Source organism: Stenella coeruleoalba (genome assembly GCF_951394435.1).
Source record: "Stenella coeruleoalba genome assembly, chromosome: 17".
In the NCBI taxonomy this organism is placed as follows: Eukaryota; Metazoa; Chordata; class Mammalia; order Artiodactyla; family Delphinidae; genus Stenella; species Stenella coeruleoalba.
In genome coordinates, this window is record NC_137163.1 from 1552948 (window position 1) to 1570690 (window position 17743).

Sequence of the window (17743 nt, forward strand, 5' to 3'; positions counted from 1 at the left end):
AGGTCATCCCTCAGTGAAGGCGAATCCAGTGAACGAGTGAGGACGGTGCCGGGACGCGGTTCGTGTCTGCACGGGGCACCACAGGCCCTTCTGGGGAGAAGCACAGACGCGCCCCGGACAGCTGTGGGGAATGGACCGTGTCGAGGCCCCGGCATCCCCAGAGACTTCCACATCCAGCCAGGGCAGGGAGGGAGCTCGGTGGGAAGGGCCTGCTGTCCCCGGCCTGGAGGAGGTCCACACTGAGGGACAGGGGGTGCTGGAAGGCGCTGAGCTGGGAGCCCGTCTGGGCAGAAGGTGCTGCTTGAGGGGAGGGGAGGGTGGATTGTGGGAGTCCGGCCGGAAGGGCAGGCTGGGGCCAGGCTGGCAGCTGAGGGTGCCCGCCTGGGGGGTCTGGACCTGCGTCTGCTGAGGATGTGGGCCCGCGCGGGCACTGGGCGGGAGAAAATCCCCCCACGGCCCTTCCCCGACGGAGGCCAGAGCGCTCCTCCTAACAGTGCTGGTCCTTGGGTGCTCGGCCGGCCCCACTGCGGCATCCAAGCTCCGTGTGAAGGTGGTGCTGAGGGGCGGGGGCACCAGTGCACCTGGCCGGGCAGAGAAGCTGAGGGCAGCAGGTGTGGGCCTGGCGAGGGAGCTGTGGAGAGGCGCCTGCAGCACCAGTGCACCTGGGCCCCAAGGAGAAGCAGGCCGGCCAGCATCTGAGGAATTCCTGCTTGTCAGGGCTGGATGGAGGGGAGCAGCCCAGCGGGGACGCTGCCTGAGAGAGGAGAGAGCGGGGCAGCGTGGGGCCTCAGGAGCCGCTAACGGACGCATCTTCAGCCAGACGGGGGGCGGGCTGTGCGGAGCGCTCCCGAGGCTGGGGATGAGGAAGGCGAAAGGGCTGAGCTCTTCCCGAGGTCACTTCGGGCTCAGCAGGTGGGGACAGAAGTTTCCCACCTCCGCGGCGCACAGACTAGATGCTCTGAAGATGCCTCCCACCAAAATACAGCCAGATCTTGGATGAAGTACAGTAACTGTACTTTTTAATGTATTGCTGCCTCTCAGAAACACTGGTGTGGGCAAGTGGAGAGCAATCTGACCCCTAGACCAAACTAAGAACACACGTATCTGATGACCCAGGGATCCCACTTCTGAGTTTACAAAACAAAGCAATCCCTGTCCAAGTCCAAAAGGGGCTCGTTGTGAGGATATACAGCACAGCAGTGCTGGTGATGGTGAAGCGTTTGAGAAGTGGACAGACGGAACACAGGGAAAGCGTGCCACGTAGATCCCCGCCCGAGACAGTAAGAAATAATGGACGAGGGCTTCCCTGGTGGCGCAGTGGTTGGGAGTCCGCCTGCCGATGCAGGGGACATGGGTTCGTGCCCCGGTCTGGGAGGATCCCACACGCCGTGGAGTGGCTGGGCCCGTGAGCCATGGCCGCTGAGCCTGCGCGTCCAGAGCCTGTGCTCCGCGACGGGAGAGGCCACGACAGTGAGAGGCCCGCGTACCGCAAGAAAAAAAAAAAAAAAAAAAAAAAAAAGAAATAATGGACGAGAACCAGCCCCGATCTGGGCAAGAGGGGATGAGCGCCCTCCACACTGCTGTCCTGTGAACGCAGCTAACATTCCTGGACCACGTGCACGGAGCAGCTCCCTGAGGACTTTGCAAAGTAAATACCAGCATGTGGATTGTGGAGCTCCAAGTACCGCTGAACTGGTGATAAATGTCCTGCTTTATCCTCTGGTATTGCCAGACCTGGATGCGTTCACCAGGTGTAGACAGAAAGAGCTTCAAGAGAAACCCTCGAGGTCTGGTCCAAAGAGCTGGAAATTGGGTTCCTACGTGGCAGGGGAAGAGGTGGGGCGTCTCAGGCGTCTGCTTGTTTTCTGTTCTCTGCCCCAGGCCCCAGGAAATCTGCAGTGAGGCCGTGGCTGTGCCCGAGCCTCTGGCAGCCCAGGCACCTAAAAGCGAGTGTGGGGAGGGAGGGCCCATTGCTTTTCGGTTTTGCTCTTTCTATTGTCTTGGCACTTGGTGTGGGAGAAAGAGCCACTCGCGGAAGGTGCACAGCAGGGCGGGAAGCTGAAAGCCCAACTTTCTAACCAGAAGGCCAGGATGGGGGTGGGGGGCTCCCCTAAGAGCCAGAAAGTATAGGGAAATCACACAGAGGGTGGAGTTCAGGGGAGCAAACACACGAAGTCGCATGTGCACCCTTGGGCTCCCCCGATCTCACTGTTTGCATCCGACCCTAAACAACATACCATAGCCTTTCAGAATTGATCTAAAGGGTAGACCACTGCTCAGGTCCCAGACTTGCCAGTGGGTGATGCATACATGAGACACATCTGAATAGATCTGGAAACCTCTCTGACCTGAAAGTGGGACCACAGCTCACAGAAAGTGGGACCAGCAGCTGATTGCCCACAAAAACAAACCCCCAAATCAACATTCTTCATGGAATCTGAACGAGACCCAGAGTCTCACAACCAAATATTTACCATGTCCAGGATGCAGTCCAAAATTACTAGGCATATGAAAAACCAAGAACATCTCAACTGCAAGAGAAAAGGCGTGCAACAGATACCAACTAAGAGATGACACGGACGTTGAAATTGTCAAAGACTTTAAAGCAACTGTTGTAACCACGATCTAAAAAGCAGTGCCGCGAACAGAAACCTAGAACAGAGACATGGAAGGCAGACGAGAGTAAAATGCCAAGACTGTGGCATTGGCGAAAGAATCCACACATGGGTCAATAGAACAGAACAGAGGGCCCAGAAACAGACCCACCCAATTACACTCAGCGGATACTCGATAAAGGGGAAAAGTCAGTTCAACAGAAAAATGATAGTCTTTTCAATAAATTGTGCTGGAACAATTGGACATCCATAGCAAAAAAAAGAAAGAAAAGAATCCAGACACAGCCATTCACAAAAATGAACTCAAGTGGATCTTGGAGCTAAATGTAAAATACAAAACTATAAAACTTCTAGAAGTTTACATAGAGAAAATCTGGATGACCTTGGACGTGACAATGAGTTTTTAGGAAGAACACGAGAAGCACAATCCATGAAAGAAAAAAATGATGTTAGAGTTGTTTTTAAAATTAAAAAATCCTGCTCTGCAAAAGATACTGCTGGAAGATTGAAGAGACCAGCCAGGGACTGGGAGAAAATACCGGCAAAACATATATCTGATGAAGAGTGTTGCCCAAAATATACGAGGAACTCAAACTCAACAATGAGAAAACGGACGCTTCCGGGCCCCACTTGTGTGAAGGTTATGAGTGTCTCCCTCTAGACCCCACCCCAGTCCTACTGGCTGCGAGAGTTATACGCTGTCAAAACTCATCAAATCCTTAAAATGGGTGAAGCTTCTTATATATACATTGTACCTCAACGAAGCTGAATAAAAAAATGTAAAATTCAAGGATATACATCAGCATTCGTTATTATGCACAGAGAATGCCGTTACGTACAGCTCCATGTAATCTGTGCTACACGTTTGGCAGGATTTTTTATTAAAAGAAACTATGTCAAGAAAAAAAAGAAAAAGAAATAACAGATCAGATGCACACATAGCAACCCAGATGGATCTTTAAGAAAAGAAGTGCTTAGTGGAAAAAAAGTAAAAACCAGAATGAGATATATAATTTAGATAAATTTAAAATATATCCCCTTGGTCATTGTACTGTGGTTATAGAAGATGCTCACATTAGACGAAGATTGCGAAGGGTGTAAGGAAACTCTCTATACTATCTCTGCAACTCTTCTTTTTTTTTGGTTAAAGAAGAATAGTTTTTAATATTAATTAATTAATTAATTTTGCTGCATTGGGTCTTTGTTGCTGCGCGCGGGCTTTCTCTAGTTGCGGCGAGTGGGGGCTACTCTTCGTTGTGGTGCGTGGGCTTCTCATCGTGGTGGCTTCTCTTGTTGCGGAGCACGGGCTCCAGGCACGTGGGCTCAGTAGTTGTGGCGCATGGGTTTTGTTGCTCCACAGCATGTGGGATCTTCCCGGACCAGGGCTCGAACCTGTGTCCCCTGCATTGGCAGGCAGATTCTAAACCGCTGCACCACCAGGGAAGTCCTATCTCTGCAACTCTTCTGTAAGCTAAGATTATTTCAGAATAAAAAACTTTCAGAAAACACTTCTTTTTTTTCCCCAAGAGCACTTACAAACCAAAAAAGGCACATTAACTAAATTAGGATAGTTGCTTATAGGTTGGTGGGAGGATTACGGGGATAAAAGAGAATAAATAAACACATAAATAAGCCGGAATGGGACACGCGTGGGCCAACGGTGATAACGTGCCAGACTCCAGTCCTCTACTTGCGGAAAGAAGAGAGCGTTTACCATCAACAGACTGAAGGACTCAGAAAAATGCACTTCAGGAAGAAGGAAGGAGGCATGAGATGTATCAATAAGATGACGTGCTGTGATACGGTGATTTATAGTAAGAAACATATATTTGGTCTTCCTCCTTCTCCTGGCACAGAGTTCCCCAAACCCTTGGAAATTACTAAGTGATGACAGCTTAGAGGAGTCTTTCGTATGCTAAAGAGGTGACTTTTGGACCACCAGAGGATGGGGCTGGTTGCCAGGAGAACTAACCTTGGTATCAGAGGGCTGGAACTTTCAATCCCACCCCCACCTCGGGAAGGGAGAGGGGCTGGAGGTTGAATCTTCTGCCAAAGGCCAGAGAGTTAATCAGTCGTGTCTCTGTAATGAAGCCTCCACACAAACCCAAAAGGATGGGATTTGGAGAGCTTCCACGCTGGTGAACACGTGGAGATTTGGGAAGAGCAGGTGTTGAGAGAGACCTTGAGAGCTCCAGGCCCTTTTCCCGTGCTTTTCCTCTGCATCTTCCAGCTGGCTGTTCCTGAGCCTTTCCCTTTTATCACAAACCAGTGATCCAGCAAGTGAAATGTTTCTCTGAGTCCTGAGAGCTGCTCTAGCCCATTAATCAAACCCGAGGTGGGGGCGTGGCAACCCTCAACCTGTAGCCGGTGGTCAGAAGCACAGGTGATGCCCTGGACTTGAGATGGGCGCCTGAAGTGTGGGTTGAGGGGGCAGCCTTGTGGGCCTGGGCCCTTAACCTGTGGGAGCTGGTGCTATCCCAGATAGATGGTCAGAACTGAGTTGAATCAGGACACCCAGCTGCTGTCTGGAGCATAGCTTGTTGGTGGTGTGGGGAAACACCCCCCTACACACCCGCAAATCGGAACTGGGTGCAGAACCCGGTTAAATGGTGAGCAAAGAAACTGTTACACACATAAGTAAATATAACCAAATGTTGCTTATTGTTTTACAAAGATGATAATAGTGTCTAACTGATGGCAGTAAAAAAAAAAATACAGGACGAAAATCATAGAAAATGTTACCATGTAAGCCCCAAGAAAATTATTTAAATGTTCTGAGGTCCTTGTATTGTATGAAAGGGGGTAATATATTGATAAATTTTAGTCCTTGTTAAGTTATATAACTGGTTAAATTTCAAAGGTAAGCTGAAAGGGAATAGAAAGAATCTGTACAGTTTACTGACCAATAAAAAAGTGGATTCAAACTAAATATTTTAAAAATGTAATCACTTCAAAAAAATCAAGAAAGAGGATTTTTTTAAAAAAAAGGTAGAATGAGAGCAGGGCCAATATAGAGCACTAAAGTAGATGGGACACAAGCCCAAAGAGGTCCGTGATTATAAAAAAATAAGTGAAACACCAAGCCCAGAGTTTGTGCTTTATAACTGAAAAACAAGAACAAAAGAAAAGAGAGGGCGAAGGTGCGATTCAGACAACGAGGGGTGACAAAGGGGACCCAACTACAGACACGTCAGAATCAAAAAGCAACAGGAATATTATGGGCAATTTAATTCCAATACATTTGAAAACTTAGTTGAAATAGATGAATTTCTAAAAATACCTGCCTTACTAAAAGTGACTCAGGAAGAACCAGAAAGCCTGAATAGTTCTGCAATTAATGCTGATGAGCAGGACTAGTTAAGGGAGACGGAGAAGAGAGAGGGGGAGGGGGAGGGGAGGGAGAGGGAGGAGGAGGGGGAGGGGGAGGGAGAGGGAGGGGAGGGAGGGGAGGGAGGGGAGGGAGGGGAGGGAGGGGAGGGTGGGGAGGGAGAAAGAGAGAGAGGGAGGGGAGAGAGAGGGAGGGAGGGGGAGAGAGAGAGGGAGGGAGAGAGAGGGAGGGAGAGAGAGAGGGGGACAGAGGGAGGGAGAGAGGGAGAGTCAAGAGAGGCAAATCCCTGGTGTAAAGGGCAGACAGGCGGAGTGGAGGGCGTCCGGGCACGGGGAGGGGTGCGGGGAGGGGTGCGGGGAGGGGTGCGGGGAGGGGTGTGGGGAGGGGTGCGGGGAGGAGTGCGGGGTGGGCAGGTGGAGTGAAGAGAAGCTGCTGTTGCCCTCCGGCCTGAGACCCGCATCAGGGCCAGGCTTGGGTGCAGGCGAAATGCACGTTCAGTTGTGCCCAGATGGCCAGCACAGTGTTGTCACTCCACTACCTGCAGGCCAGTCTTCTGTGAAGGCGGATGATAGGAGCAGCATGTGCCCCGCTGCCACCACCCCTCAGTCCCAACAGACGGTCCTGTGATGGCTCTGGTCCTCGTTGAGGTCCACCCGCTCCAGGAGCCTCTGCCAGGAGCCCTGCACCCACCGTCACCGCCCCTGCAGGCCTGGCGCACAGCAGGCACCGCGTCGATGGGCCAGTGAGACCAGCGGAGCAATTTGCCTGGACTGAGGCTGCCTTGGCTTCGAATGTCCGGAGCAGCCCATGCCCTGGAGGCCTGGACGCCGGCCTCTGCCTGTCCTGCCTCACTCTGCTGTCCCCCTCCTCTGGCGCACGCCTGGAGGCAAGTAAAGGTGGTCTGGGGACCCTCCCCAGCAGGCTCCAGGGGCTGCTCCCCCAGGTCCTCTCAGGCCCCCGCAGCTGTCTGGAGAGTGGATCCCGGCTGCCTGCTGGGGTTTGGGTTGGCCCCTGTCCCAAGGGGGACCGGACGCCCAGGCCAAAGCCTGATGCAACACGCGGGACTCTGGAGAGACTCAGGACCAGGGAGGGGCAAGGACGGGAAACTCCAGCGAGACTGGGCCAGGAGAGCGTCTGGCAGCCGAGGGCGGAGACTGCTGGGGGCTGGCCCGCCCTCCCGGCGTGGGGACGGGACTCAGTGTTTCTGGGGCTGGCCGAGCAGCAGTCCTGGACCCAGCGTGTGACCCGGGCCACACCTCCCTCTTAGCCACTAGGTGGTGACCTGGGATGGGCCCCAGAAGGCTCCTCATTCCCCAGGGCCGGGGTCCAAGAGTGGACTTTCTGTCCTCCCAAGTGCTTGCACCCACCAGCGGGCCCCAAGTCTGTGTTCAGGCGGCCCACCTGGGTGTCCAGCTCCCGCCCCACCGTGCTGCGGGCTCAGCCTGTCCCGTCCTCCAGGAAGCCTTGGTGGCTCACGTCCCTGTCCTGGCTGCCCCCGCCGGCTCTCAGGGTCCCATCACCAGCCGGCCTCCCCTTCCTCTCCTCTGAAGAATCGGCACCCCAGCACCTCTCCGTCCCTCCTCTTTCCTGTCCGGGACCCCTGCCCCCCCACCCCCCTCTGGCGCAGAGGCTGCCTTTAGGAGAGACTGGGGTGGAGTCTGTCAGCTGCTTCCCCTCTACGGGTTGGGGGACGCTTAGCCTGGAAAGGATCTAGCAGGACACAGGAGGTAAGGCGTGGGGATGGCAGATGAGGACAACTGCGAGGGGACGGGGCCCCTGAGGCCACCACCACCCACCATCTGCCACCCAAGGAACTCGCAGTGGCGGAGGGAGGAGGGAGCTGCCGGAGGAGGAGGGAGCTGTCGGGGCGCTGTCTTCTGCCTCAGGCTGACTCCCGTTGGGGCGGGGTCCACATAGCTCCCGGAAAGCATTCTGAGCAACACCTCCTCCGCCTTCCTGGGCCGGCTGGGCCCCACTCCCCCGCGGCGGGCCGTCTCCATCCCTAGTCGGGGTCCCTGCTGGCTGGGAGGGCGGCTGGGGCTGTGGGTGTGGGGAGGGGGCAGGAGAGGGGCCCTCCTGTCCCCTGAGCTGGGGGGAGGGGTCTGAACTTGATGGTGCTAAGATTCCACAGTGTAAAGGCAGGTTTCCAGACCATTCAATGTAGGTTCTGTGTTTTAAATTCCGGGAGCCAGTGCTTTTTCATCAAGCAGTGGTGCCCAGCCCAGGCAGCCTCTGGGCATCCAGCCTGAGCCCGACTTCCAGGACCCCTGGGCCGCACCCCGCCCCAGGCCTGACCGCCTTCTGGGAGAGCCCTGGGGCTGGCATCCCTGGGAGGAAGTTTCTGGAGCTGCACAGCTGGGAGCTGACGTGAGCAGTGCCAGCTGGGGGCTCGCTTCCGACTCTGCTGAGGCCTTATTTGGAGGTGCTTCCGCTCCGAGTGGGGCAGCGACTGGCACAGTCAGGAGTGTTCAGAGACACCCCTCCTCTCCTGGTTATTTTTAGGGCCTGACAAAATAACTCGGGAGCTGCTGCTACCCACGCGCGGAGACGCATGGAGTCAGACTGCGGGCCCGGAGGGGTCTCAGCAGCTCAGCCCTGCTCCCCACACCGCTGCGGGGGAGACCGGCCTCTCTGAGCAGACCCGGCCAGGGGAACGGACGCCCCAGTGGGCAGCGGTGCAGCAAGCGGGACGCATCGGAGGACGTCCTGCAGGGGTCAGACTCACCCCCACCATCTCCTATGGGTCTGCAGGGAGGGGGCTGCGGAATCCCCGCTCTGCGGGGCGTGAGAGACCTCCCCGGCCGCAGACAGCAGGTGGCAGAGCTGAACCCTCACTTCCCTGACTGGTGCACTCTGAGGTCTGGGGGCAGCTCCAGGCAGGGCCTTGATGCCCTCCCCAGGGCCTGGGAGTGAGAGGATAAAGCCTTGAGCCAGGACACTTGTTGGGGCCTGGGAAGGATGGCAGGCAGCTCAGGCCTCCAATCTTACGTTTATCAGAAAGAGCGGCCTGGTCGCCTCCCAGGGCGGCAGATGGCCGAGATGTGGCACTTTCCGGGCTTCTTCAGTGGGACCCCAGCTGCCTTGTCACCTCGGGGTGTCACACAGCGAAGGTGCAGGGAGGTGGCAGCTCTCCCAGCCCTACATTCTCCGACACAGGGCCTGGTTTCAGGAGGTCACGGTGAGCTGGGGACGGATGGAGCAGGGCTGGGAAGGACACTCCCAGCTGGTGGGAGATTCTGGAACAAGTCCTGGAGCATGAAGCGCACGGTGGATTTGCTGTGGGAAGCCTGGGGGGTTCCGTCTTTCCTCTTGAATGAGACCTAGAGGAGCCAGCAGAGGCTGTGGGGTGCCCTACTGGTGGTCACGGAGCAGCCCAGACGGCACTGAGGGACTGGTTGCCAGGCTGCAGGGAGGGTGAGAACTGAGTGCATGTCATCTAATGCGGACACGAAGCTTTCCCACTGCGGCATGAATTTAGACACAGGAAGGACTTCCCGACAGAGAGTGTGTTTGTGACTGCGTGAGGCCAGGAAGTAGGCGCGGAGAGGCGGGTGACCAGGTTTGGCCAGATAATGTCTCTACCTGCCTGAAGGGAGGGCCGCCCCAGGGAAGCGGGGGGGACTTCTTGGGTCTCCCTCTGCTCCTGCACTGTTGGCGTCGGTGACACAAAAGGGAGTGAGCAGGTGGAAGCCAGGTGAGGAGCTGCCTCCCGTCTCAGGAGTGTGGGTGCTGATGGAATGCCAGCACCTGGCAGCTGCCACTCCTGGTGGCTCCACCCCCAGGTGACTCAGAGGCTCTAGGCACTGTCCTTATGCATCCCTCCTTCCACCTACCAACCCATTCACCCTCCACATGCTCCCAGTCTGTGGGCGTTGGGGACAAGGTGACCTGGTGAGATCCTATTTTCAATCCCAGAAGCCTCACCATCAGCAACATAGATCATGGTGGCTGCCATCTTAGGCATAATCAGCACCAAGATCACTCAGCACCATCACTACTTCCATCTGCAGCTCCACCAGCACCATCAGCACCACCAGCACCACCACCACCATCACCACCACCACCATCACCATTACCACCATCACCACCACCACCACCACCATCACCACCACCATCACCACCACCACCACCACCACCACCACCATCACCACCACCTTCACCACCACGACCACCACCACCATCACCACCACCTTCACCACCACGACCACCACGACCACCACCACCAATACCACCACCACCATCACCATCACCATCATCACCACCACCACCACCACCACCACCACCATCACCACCACCACCACCACCACCACCACGACCACCACCACCACCACCAACACCACCACCACCATCACCATCACCATCATCACCACCACCACCACCATCACCACCACCACCACCACCACCACCACCACCACCACCATCACCACCACCACCATCACCATCATCACCACCACCACCATCACCACCACCACCACCACCACCACCACCACCACCACCACCATCACCACCACCATCACCACCACCTTCACCACCACGACCACCACCACATCACCACCATCACCATCAGCAGCATCACCACCACCAGCATGACCACCAAGACCTGCAGCTCCATCCACAGAACTGTTACCACCACCCTGGACTGCACATGTCCCTGCTCGTCATGGTAACCACACCACACTCAGCCCCCACCCCCCCTTGGGCATGGTGGTGCTGCTGATGGCAGATGAAGGGTAGCAGAGGACGTGTTCTCAGCTTCACCAGTGACAGGTGGCGTGGCTGCCCTTGGGTAGTCTACCCATTGAGGGGAGGATCCAGGAATTAGAACCAGGAGAGCTGGGTTCAGACGCAGTCCCACCCTCACTACACGTGAAGCACCGGCAGCATCCCCTCGCCGCCATGAGTTTCAGCTTTCCCATCTGCAGATCCATCAGGACCAATGCCCTTGTCCTGCGTCGGGAGCCCAGCAGTCTGAACAGCTGGATGAATACAGAGGCAAACCTCAACCTGCAGTGGTCCCTGCCCCAGTTCTGAGCACCTCACTGTCTCTGGCCCGAAATGCTGCCCAGCACAGGGCTCACCACCAGAAGGTGATGGAGGACCCGAGGCAGGGCCCGAGGGTTTTGGCAAGTCTTGTGGGAACATCCCTGGCAGGCTTCTTGCAGTGAGAGCAAGAGAGCAGAGAGCAACTTCTGTGACTGGTCACCATGCCAGGCTGTCACAGAGCATTGAACCGCTGTGAACGTGGGGCCCAGGCAGAACAAAGTGTGTGGCCTATCTCAGAAAGACACAGTCTTCTTGCAAAGAGGACCTAGGATGGAGGGGAAATTGGAGTCTGGTCACAGAATGATTCTGACCTGGTCACACCCTGAGCCCTGACCCTGGTCACATGCTGACCCTGACTTTTGTTCCATGCTGAGCCCTGACCCTGGTCACATGCTGAGCCTGACCTTTGTTCCACGGTGAGCCCTGACCCTGGTCACATACTGACCCCTGAGCCTGGCCTCTCACTAAATCCTGAGGCTGGTCCCACGCCAAAGCCCTGACACCAGCGGTTCACACCACCAGAGTCACTCCTTTTGGAGGCAGGGAGTGTGTGGTTTGGGTGCCTCTTGTCTTTTTTGTTTTTCTTTCCGTTTTTCTTTTGCACGTGGTGCTGGGCATGAACAGGGCAAGGGAGGTCAGGGAGCTGGCAAGACCTCGCGCTGGTCACTCCGCAAGGACGGTGGCGAGCCCTCTGCAGGGAGCCAGCCTCGCAGACCCTGGCCTGGTGCTCTGTGCTACCTTAGCAGAGGGCGTCGCTGGGGGCTCGGGACATCGTCCACCTGGACCCTCTGCTCCTAGGTACCCTCTGGCTTCCTTCTGTAACAGCCAGAGGACGAGGAAGCCAGCGCAGGCCACGGCCCTCATCCGAATACCCCAGACCAGATGGGCTCGGGTTTAGAGCTAGTACAGCGCACATGTGAGATTTCACCGAACACCCCGGGGGACACGCTAAAATGTGCATGCGTGCGTTTAGTGGTTCAGATGAGCTGTAACAAGCTTCAGTTGGGGTCGGGTCTTGCTGCCAAATCTCACCGATTTTGGCTTTTTGAAGTGTTGAGAATCGGACTCAGACACCATGTGCCCTCGTGAAGCGCTGGTTCCCGAGCGCTGGCCGCGTGACCGGAGGGCTTAGCATCACGTCCTCCTGCTGCTGCTGCTGTGGCCACACTTCCCTCCCTCGCTGTTGTCCACTCATGTAGGGCCACTTGTGGTCACGGTCACTCAGCCCCTCCCAGGCACGCGTGGTCACCAGTGTCTCTCTCCATCCTCGGTCACTCGTGATCACCCGCGGGCACTGTGGTCACTCACACAGGAGGCAGCACCCAGCGGGCCCCTCCCCATCCCATCGTCACCTGCTGGTGAGGACTCTGGATGGGGGGTGGGTCACAGGCGCATCCACGCCCGGTGAGATTCCCTCAAGCTGAGCCCTGAATGGGGAGAGCAAGGCCGCCATGGGAACCCCGTGCTAGGCAGTGGCCCCGGCCTTTCTGCTGGGCCTGCCATCGGTTTCATCTTGGATCACATGGTTGGGGGCCCATAATCTCGGGGTGCTGGGCCTCCAGATGGCCCACCTGCACACCTCCTCTTTGGACAGGCGGCCTCTGTCTGTTGCCTCTCGGAGCCCAGGGGTTCTGTCTGGCTTCCCGGGGCGGGGTGCACAGCCTGAGGGGAGGGGATCTGCATAGCCGCCCTCCACCCCCAAGCCTGGAAGTTCTCCAGCCAGCTCCCTGCGGCGGCTCCGGCTGCCCCCTGCTGGAAGCACGGAGGAGAGGTGGGATCCCGCACTTGCACTCTCGGTGAGCATTTCAGAGCTCAGGCTCAGAAATGGGCCTGACCGCAGGCGGGGCGCAGTGCCCATTAGGCCTCCCCAGCACCCCCGGACCCAGGGACCGAGGTCAGCAAAGACCACCCCCAGCCCGCCAGGGTGCTGGCTTGCGTGCTGGACAGAGGAGGGCCACACAGTGAGGACGTGGGTTTTTAATTCTTTTTATTGAAGAAAAGAAAAGGAGAGAAAAAATAGATTCCCCACCCCTGCTTCTTCCCGGAGTGGGCTTCTGGTCCTGCCCCTGGGGTGGTGTAGGTGGGAGGGCTGTGCTCTCCGCCTGGGTCTGGGGAGGGGCCCCTGGGCCCTGGAAGGGTGCAGGGGGGCTGGCTGCTTCCCGAGGGGTGGGGGGGTCTAAAAAACGGTGCCAGGCTGGCCAGGCCAAGCAGGCTGGTCCTCTGCTGCAGCAGCTCAGGTGGGCACCCCAGGGATGCTGGCCGCACCCGGCCTGGCCATTGTCCACGGCGGCCTGCCCGCCCGCCGGGGCTGGGCCGGAGGAGGGCAGAGTCTGAGGCACCTTTGGGCCTCTGGAGCCCTGTGCCCACCGGAGCCGCCGCCTCCTGTCCCGTCTGGCTCTGGTCCCAGCACTGCGGGCCTCTGCCTGGCCGCCGTCCGAGCGCCCTGAGGCCGGGGCGCGGGTCTTGCCCGCCGCCCGTGAGCGTGTCTGTGCCCGTCCTGTGGCAGGAGCGGGCAGAGCAGCATCCCTCCTCCGTGGCCCGGTGCGTGGCCGCCGCCCGCCCGCTCAGACCTCGGTCTGGAGGTCAATGATGTCCTGACCCACCAGCGGGATGGTGGCGCCTGACTTCTCCCACTCCACGCTCCGCAGCTCTAGCGGTGATGGCGGCAGCGGCTCCAGCTCTTTCTTCACCCAGGCGGGGGGCCCGTGCGCTTTTCGGAGACTCTCCCAGGGCCGCTTGTTGGGCGTCTGCTGCTTTTCTGGCTGCTGGCCGGTGGGCAGCGGAGGGGGTGAGGGCCCCGACGTAGAGACACAGAGCAGAACAGATGGGGAGTGGAGAAAAGAAGGCGAATAGTGAGGAAGGGACCAGACAGGTAGGTGCGGGCGGCAAGGAGACCCCGGCACGGACGGGTGAGCGCAGGCGCAGAGCCCTTCCTGGACCGCGCGAGGGTCGCGACCCCTGCCGTTGGGTGAGTCGGGCTGGCCTGCAGGGAAGGGCAGCTGGAGGCCGCCTCCCACCCAGCACCCCTCGCTTGGCTCTGAGTCCAGCTTACCCAGGCTCCCCCAGCCCAGCCACAACCCAGCTTCTAGATGGCCCCTGGGACAGACCCATCCACCTGCCCTGTCCCTCTAGGGTCTAGCATGGGCTGGGTCAGGCCAGTCCTTGGGAAGGGTTGAGTGAAGGAACAAATGAATGAACGAAGTAGGGCCGGAGGAAGGAGAGAAGAGCTTACCTAAGGGCTGTCCCACAGCCCCGCCCAGGCTCTGCCCCTGAGACCCTGCCCCCCACCCCTCCCCACCCTCAGCCCCGCCCTCCAGACCTTGCTGTCCGGGCCCAGCGGCGCATCCTTGTCCTTCTCCGCGGCGTGCTGCAACTTCCGGTTCAGGTCCTGGAACATGTCCTGGTGCCGCTTCCGGGTGTGCATGATTTTCTGCAGGGGGAGGGGGGCGGCGGTCCTGAGCCAGGAGAGAGGCTGCCCTGCCCCGCCCCCGCCCAGCGTAGGCTCCTGGGGACTGGCCTCCCCGTCAGGGCAGGGTCCTCCTCCCCAGCCCCTCCCTGCCTGTTGGAAGGCCTGGGCCCAGGTAATCCGGACAGGGCACACCAGGACCCACCTCGAAGTCCAGTTCCGCATAGCGCGATTTCCGCCGCTGTGGGGAGAAGGGTTCATGCACGCTCGCAAGCAGTTCCCCAAATCCCCCAGCCCACAAGCTCCTGCCTGAGGATGAGGGAGGCCAGGGCCCCCTCACCCCCGCCCACCCTTGGTCCTGGCAGACACACCTCTGACTACACTGAAGCTATCGGTCTCAGTGCCCAAGCCCCCTGTAGGCCAGCCCTGCCCGGAGACACCGGGAACCCAGCCGGGGGCCCTGGAGGAAGAGGGTGGATAGAAAGAAGGGCCACTGGACGTAAGGAAACAGAAGCCCAAGGACCCAGAAGGCAGGGGCACCCTGTGGGCGAACCCTCATTCACCTTCTGTGCCACCCTGAGGCCAGTGCCAGGGCTGGGCAAGGGTGTCCAGCTCAGGCGGCCCAGGACACGCTCCCAGGCACAAGGAGACCTGGACAGAGGGCCGTGGCACTGCTGGCCGGCCACAGAACTGGTACCCGGGGCTGCATTCACCAGAGGCCATGAGCCAGGAGGTGGGAGCCCAGCCTGGGGAGGGTGGGGCTCCCCGAGGGTGCTGGGTCTGGCTGCTCCCCACCCCGCCGTCTCCGAGCCCCTGTCCTACAGGCTGAGCAGGGCTCGGGGGTCAACTGCAGGTTTTAGGTTGGTCTAAGGGAGCCTTGCTGCCGCTGAGTGCCCAGCCATGGAAGGAACTAGACTCAAGCCGCTTCAAGTGTAGCTCAGTGTCCAGGCCGAAAGCTCTCGAGCCCTTAAGTGATGGCTGAGACCAGCACCGAGGGCAACCACCTGACAAGTGGCCATTTCAGCACAGGCGCAAGCTCCCAGTCACGGTGGCCCAGCAGGCCCGGCGGTGCGGGGAGCGTGGCTGGAGAACAGGCAGATGCTGCCCCCTCCAGGCAGAGCCCTGCCACTCGCCCGCAGGGGAAGGGGAAGGGGAAGGGGAAGGGGAAGGGAAGGGAAGGGATGGGGAAGGGATGGGGAAGGGATGGGGAAGGGATGGGGAAGGGATGGGGAAGGGGAAGGGGAGGGGGAGGGGGAGGGGGAGGGGGAGGGGAGGGGGAGGGGGAGGCAAGTCCTCCCCTACACAGGCCTCAGGTTCCCTTCCTGCCAACAGGACTCATTCCAACAGGGGTGATGCCGGCCCCGGGCTTCCCAGGCCTGGGCTCCTTGAGGGTGGCTGCCAGCCCCACCTGTGGAGCCACCGCCCAAACCTGCAGTGCCCACAACGCACCTGTCCCTTGTCCACTAGCCCCCAAGGCTGCCCTTACCTCCAGGGAGCTCGCGGACAAGGTGGAGACGTTCTCATTCTTCGTCCCGGCCCCCGTGCTGGGCCCCGGGTGGGCAGCGGGGTCCCCAGCCTCCCCCAGGCTGGGGGGCGCTGACTCCAGGGCGGGGGGCGGGGGCAGGGGCTGCTGAGGGGGCGGGGGCGGCGGGGGCGGGGGCGGGGGGGGCTGGGTGGGGGGCGCCTCGGGGGGCTGGCGGGAGGGCGGGCTGCGGGCGGGGAGGCCGGCGTCGGGCGCCATGTTGAGGTGGATGAGGCGCGTCTGGGGCATCTGGTCGATGTGGATGCTGTACTTGGGCTCCTCCTGGGGCTTGGGCCGCAGCACGGCTGTCGCCGTGGGCAGGATCACGTAGCTCGTGTCCAGGGCCTTCTCCTGGGCTCGGCTCAGCTCCGAGTCCAGCTTCTTGAAGATGTCCCCATCGCCGACAAAGGACGACTTGGGCACCCTGTCCTTCTTGAGGGTCAGCGAGTGGTTGGGGAAGTCGGGCAGCGGGCCGCCCGGGCAGCGGGGCGAGCCGTGCAGGTGCAGCTTGGACACGTTGGCCGGCAGGCTGTTGAAGTTGGGGGGCGCCTTGGCGTGGGCTAGCTTCAGCTTCTCTTCCTCGGGCACAGATGGTCGCTTGAGCGTGCCCGTGATGGTGGCGGTGCGGCAGGCTGCAATGTCTTTGTTCAGCACTGTAGGGACAGGCGAGGGGGGTCAGGGCGGCCGGAGGCGGAGGGGCTCCGGGTCCCGCTGGGTCTGACCTGCTGGCAGCTCTGGGCACCCGCCCTGTGCTCGGTGCTGCCGCAGCTTCTCTGTCCTTTCAAACAAGGCTGGGACGCAGGGGCGCCTCTCTGTCCTCTCCACAATCCACAAGAGGACAGATGACCTCCACCCGCAGTAGCTGGGAAGGGCAAGTGAGAGGCGGCCCGAGCCACCTGGAAGTGTGGGGACCCAGCCCCTCACTGTGGGCGGGACAGCCGTTCCCAGGGGCTAGCCTCTCTTCTGTTCAGCAGTGGGGACCAGGCTGCCTGGACCTCCGACCTGGGCTCAGGCTTGCCAACTGCCCGGCTCGCCCCTGCCAGTCAGTGCAGCCTGCACTGGCCCACAGAGGGCCCAGAGCTGCAGTCCACAGCCCACTCGGGGCTGATCCTCTGGAAACCCTCTCACGCTGGCACTGCTGGGTGGACAGGCCCCCACGTCACACCCTCGCCCGGCCTCCAGAGCTCACCAGCTGCTCCCCACGGCCCACCTCCTCAGCACACACCCTCCGAGCTGCCCAGGCTGCTGGTCACTTGCCCGCCCTGGTCCTCCTCCTCCGCCTCCCCGATGGCCAGAGGTCTCGGGCCCCTTCTCTTCTCCACCCTCCGGATGCCAACACCAGCACCCAGGTCTGCAGTCCTGCTCTGCCCCCAGTCCCCGTGGCCCAACGAACCTACCATCTTCCCTGCCAAACCTGCTTCCCACCCCTCGCATCAGGGTCAGGGTCAGGGTCAGAAAAGGCTCCCTCCCTCGCTGCCTCTCCCTTGTGTGTCCCTTCCCGCTGGCTGTCTAAGTCGGAGCCAGTGTCGAGCCCCGTGGGCCTTCCCTGCTCAGATCCAGCTGCAGGAGGCCTCCTGTGCGCTCGCCGGGGCCCCCAGCTGCCCCGTGCCGGTCCCTGCCTTCTCTCCACCCAGCACCACCCACCCACAGCTGCAGGCCGCTCACTCCTCTCAAGCCCAAGGGCCAGGCTGGGCCATGTTACTAATGACGAAGGAACTGGAGGCTCAGAGAGGCCGGTACTACAAAGGGCTGTGCCCAAGCCCCCAAGGCCCCTAAGTCTTGGGGTCACCTCTCCTCTCAGGGAGGTTGGCTGGAGCACACAAGACTAA

At 59.6% G+C, this 17743-nt stretch overlaps 1 protein-coding gene across 1 annotated transcript in view; it reads right to left on the bottom strand.

Moving 5' to 3' along the window:
• Positions 1-12963: 12963 nt before the first annotated feature.
• The window catches only part of ADGRB1 (adhesion G protein-coupled receptor B1), an 83131-nt gene continuing 78351 nt past the window's right edge, over positions 12964-17743 (bottom strand). Inside the window, exons 28-31 of the mRNA XM_079901932.1 lie at positions 15879-16567; positions 14598-14633; positions 14306-14416; positions 12964-13748 (exon numbers count right to left, since the gene is read on the bottom strand). Coding sequence (XP_079758058.1) covers positions 13551-13748; positions 14306-14416; positions 14598-14633; positions 15879-16567 — 1034 coding nt within the window. The 3' untranslated portion in view covers positions 12964-13550. The remainder of the gene's footprint in view (positions 13749-14305; positions 14417-14597; positions 14634-15878; positions 16568-17743) is intronic.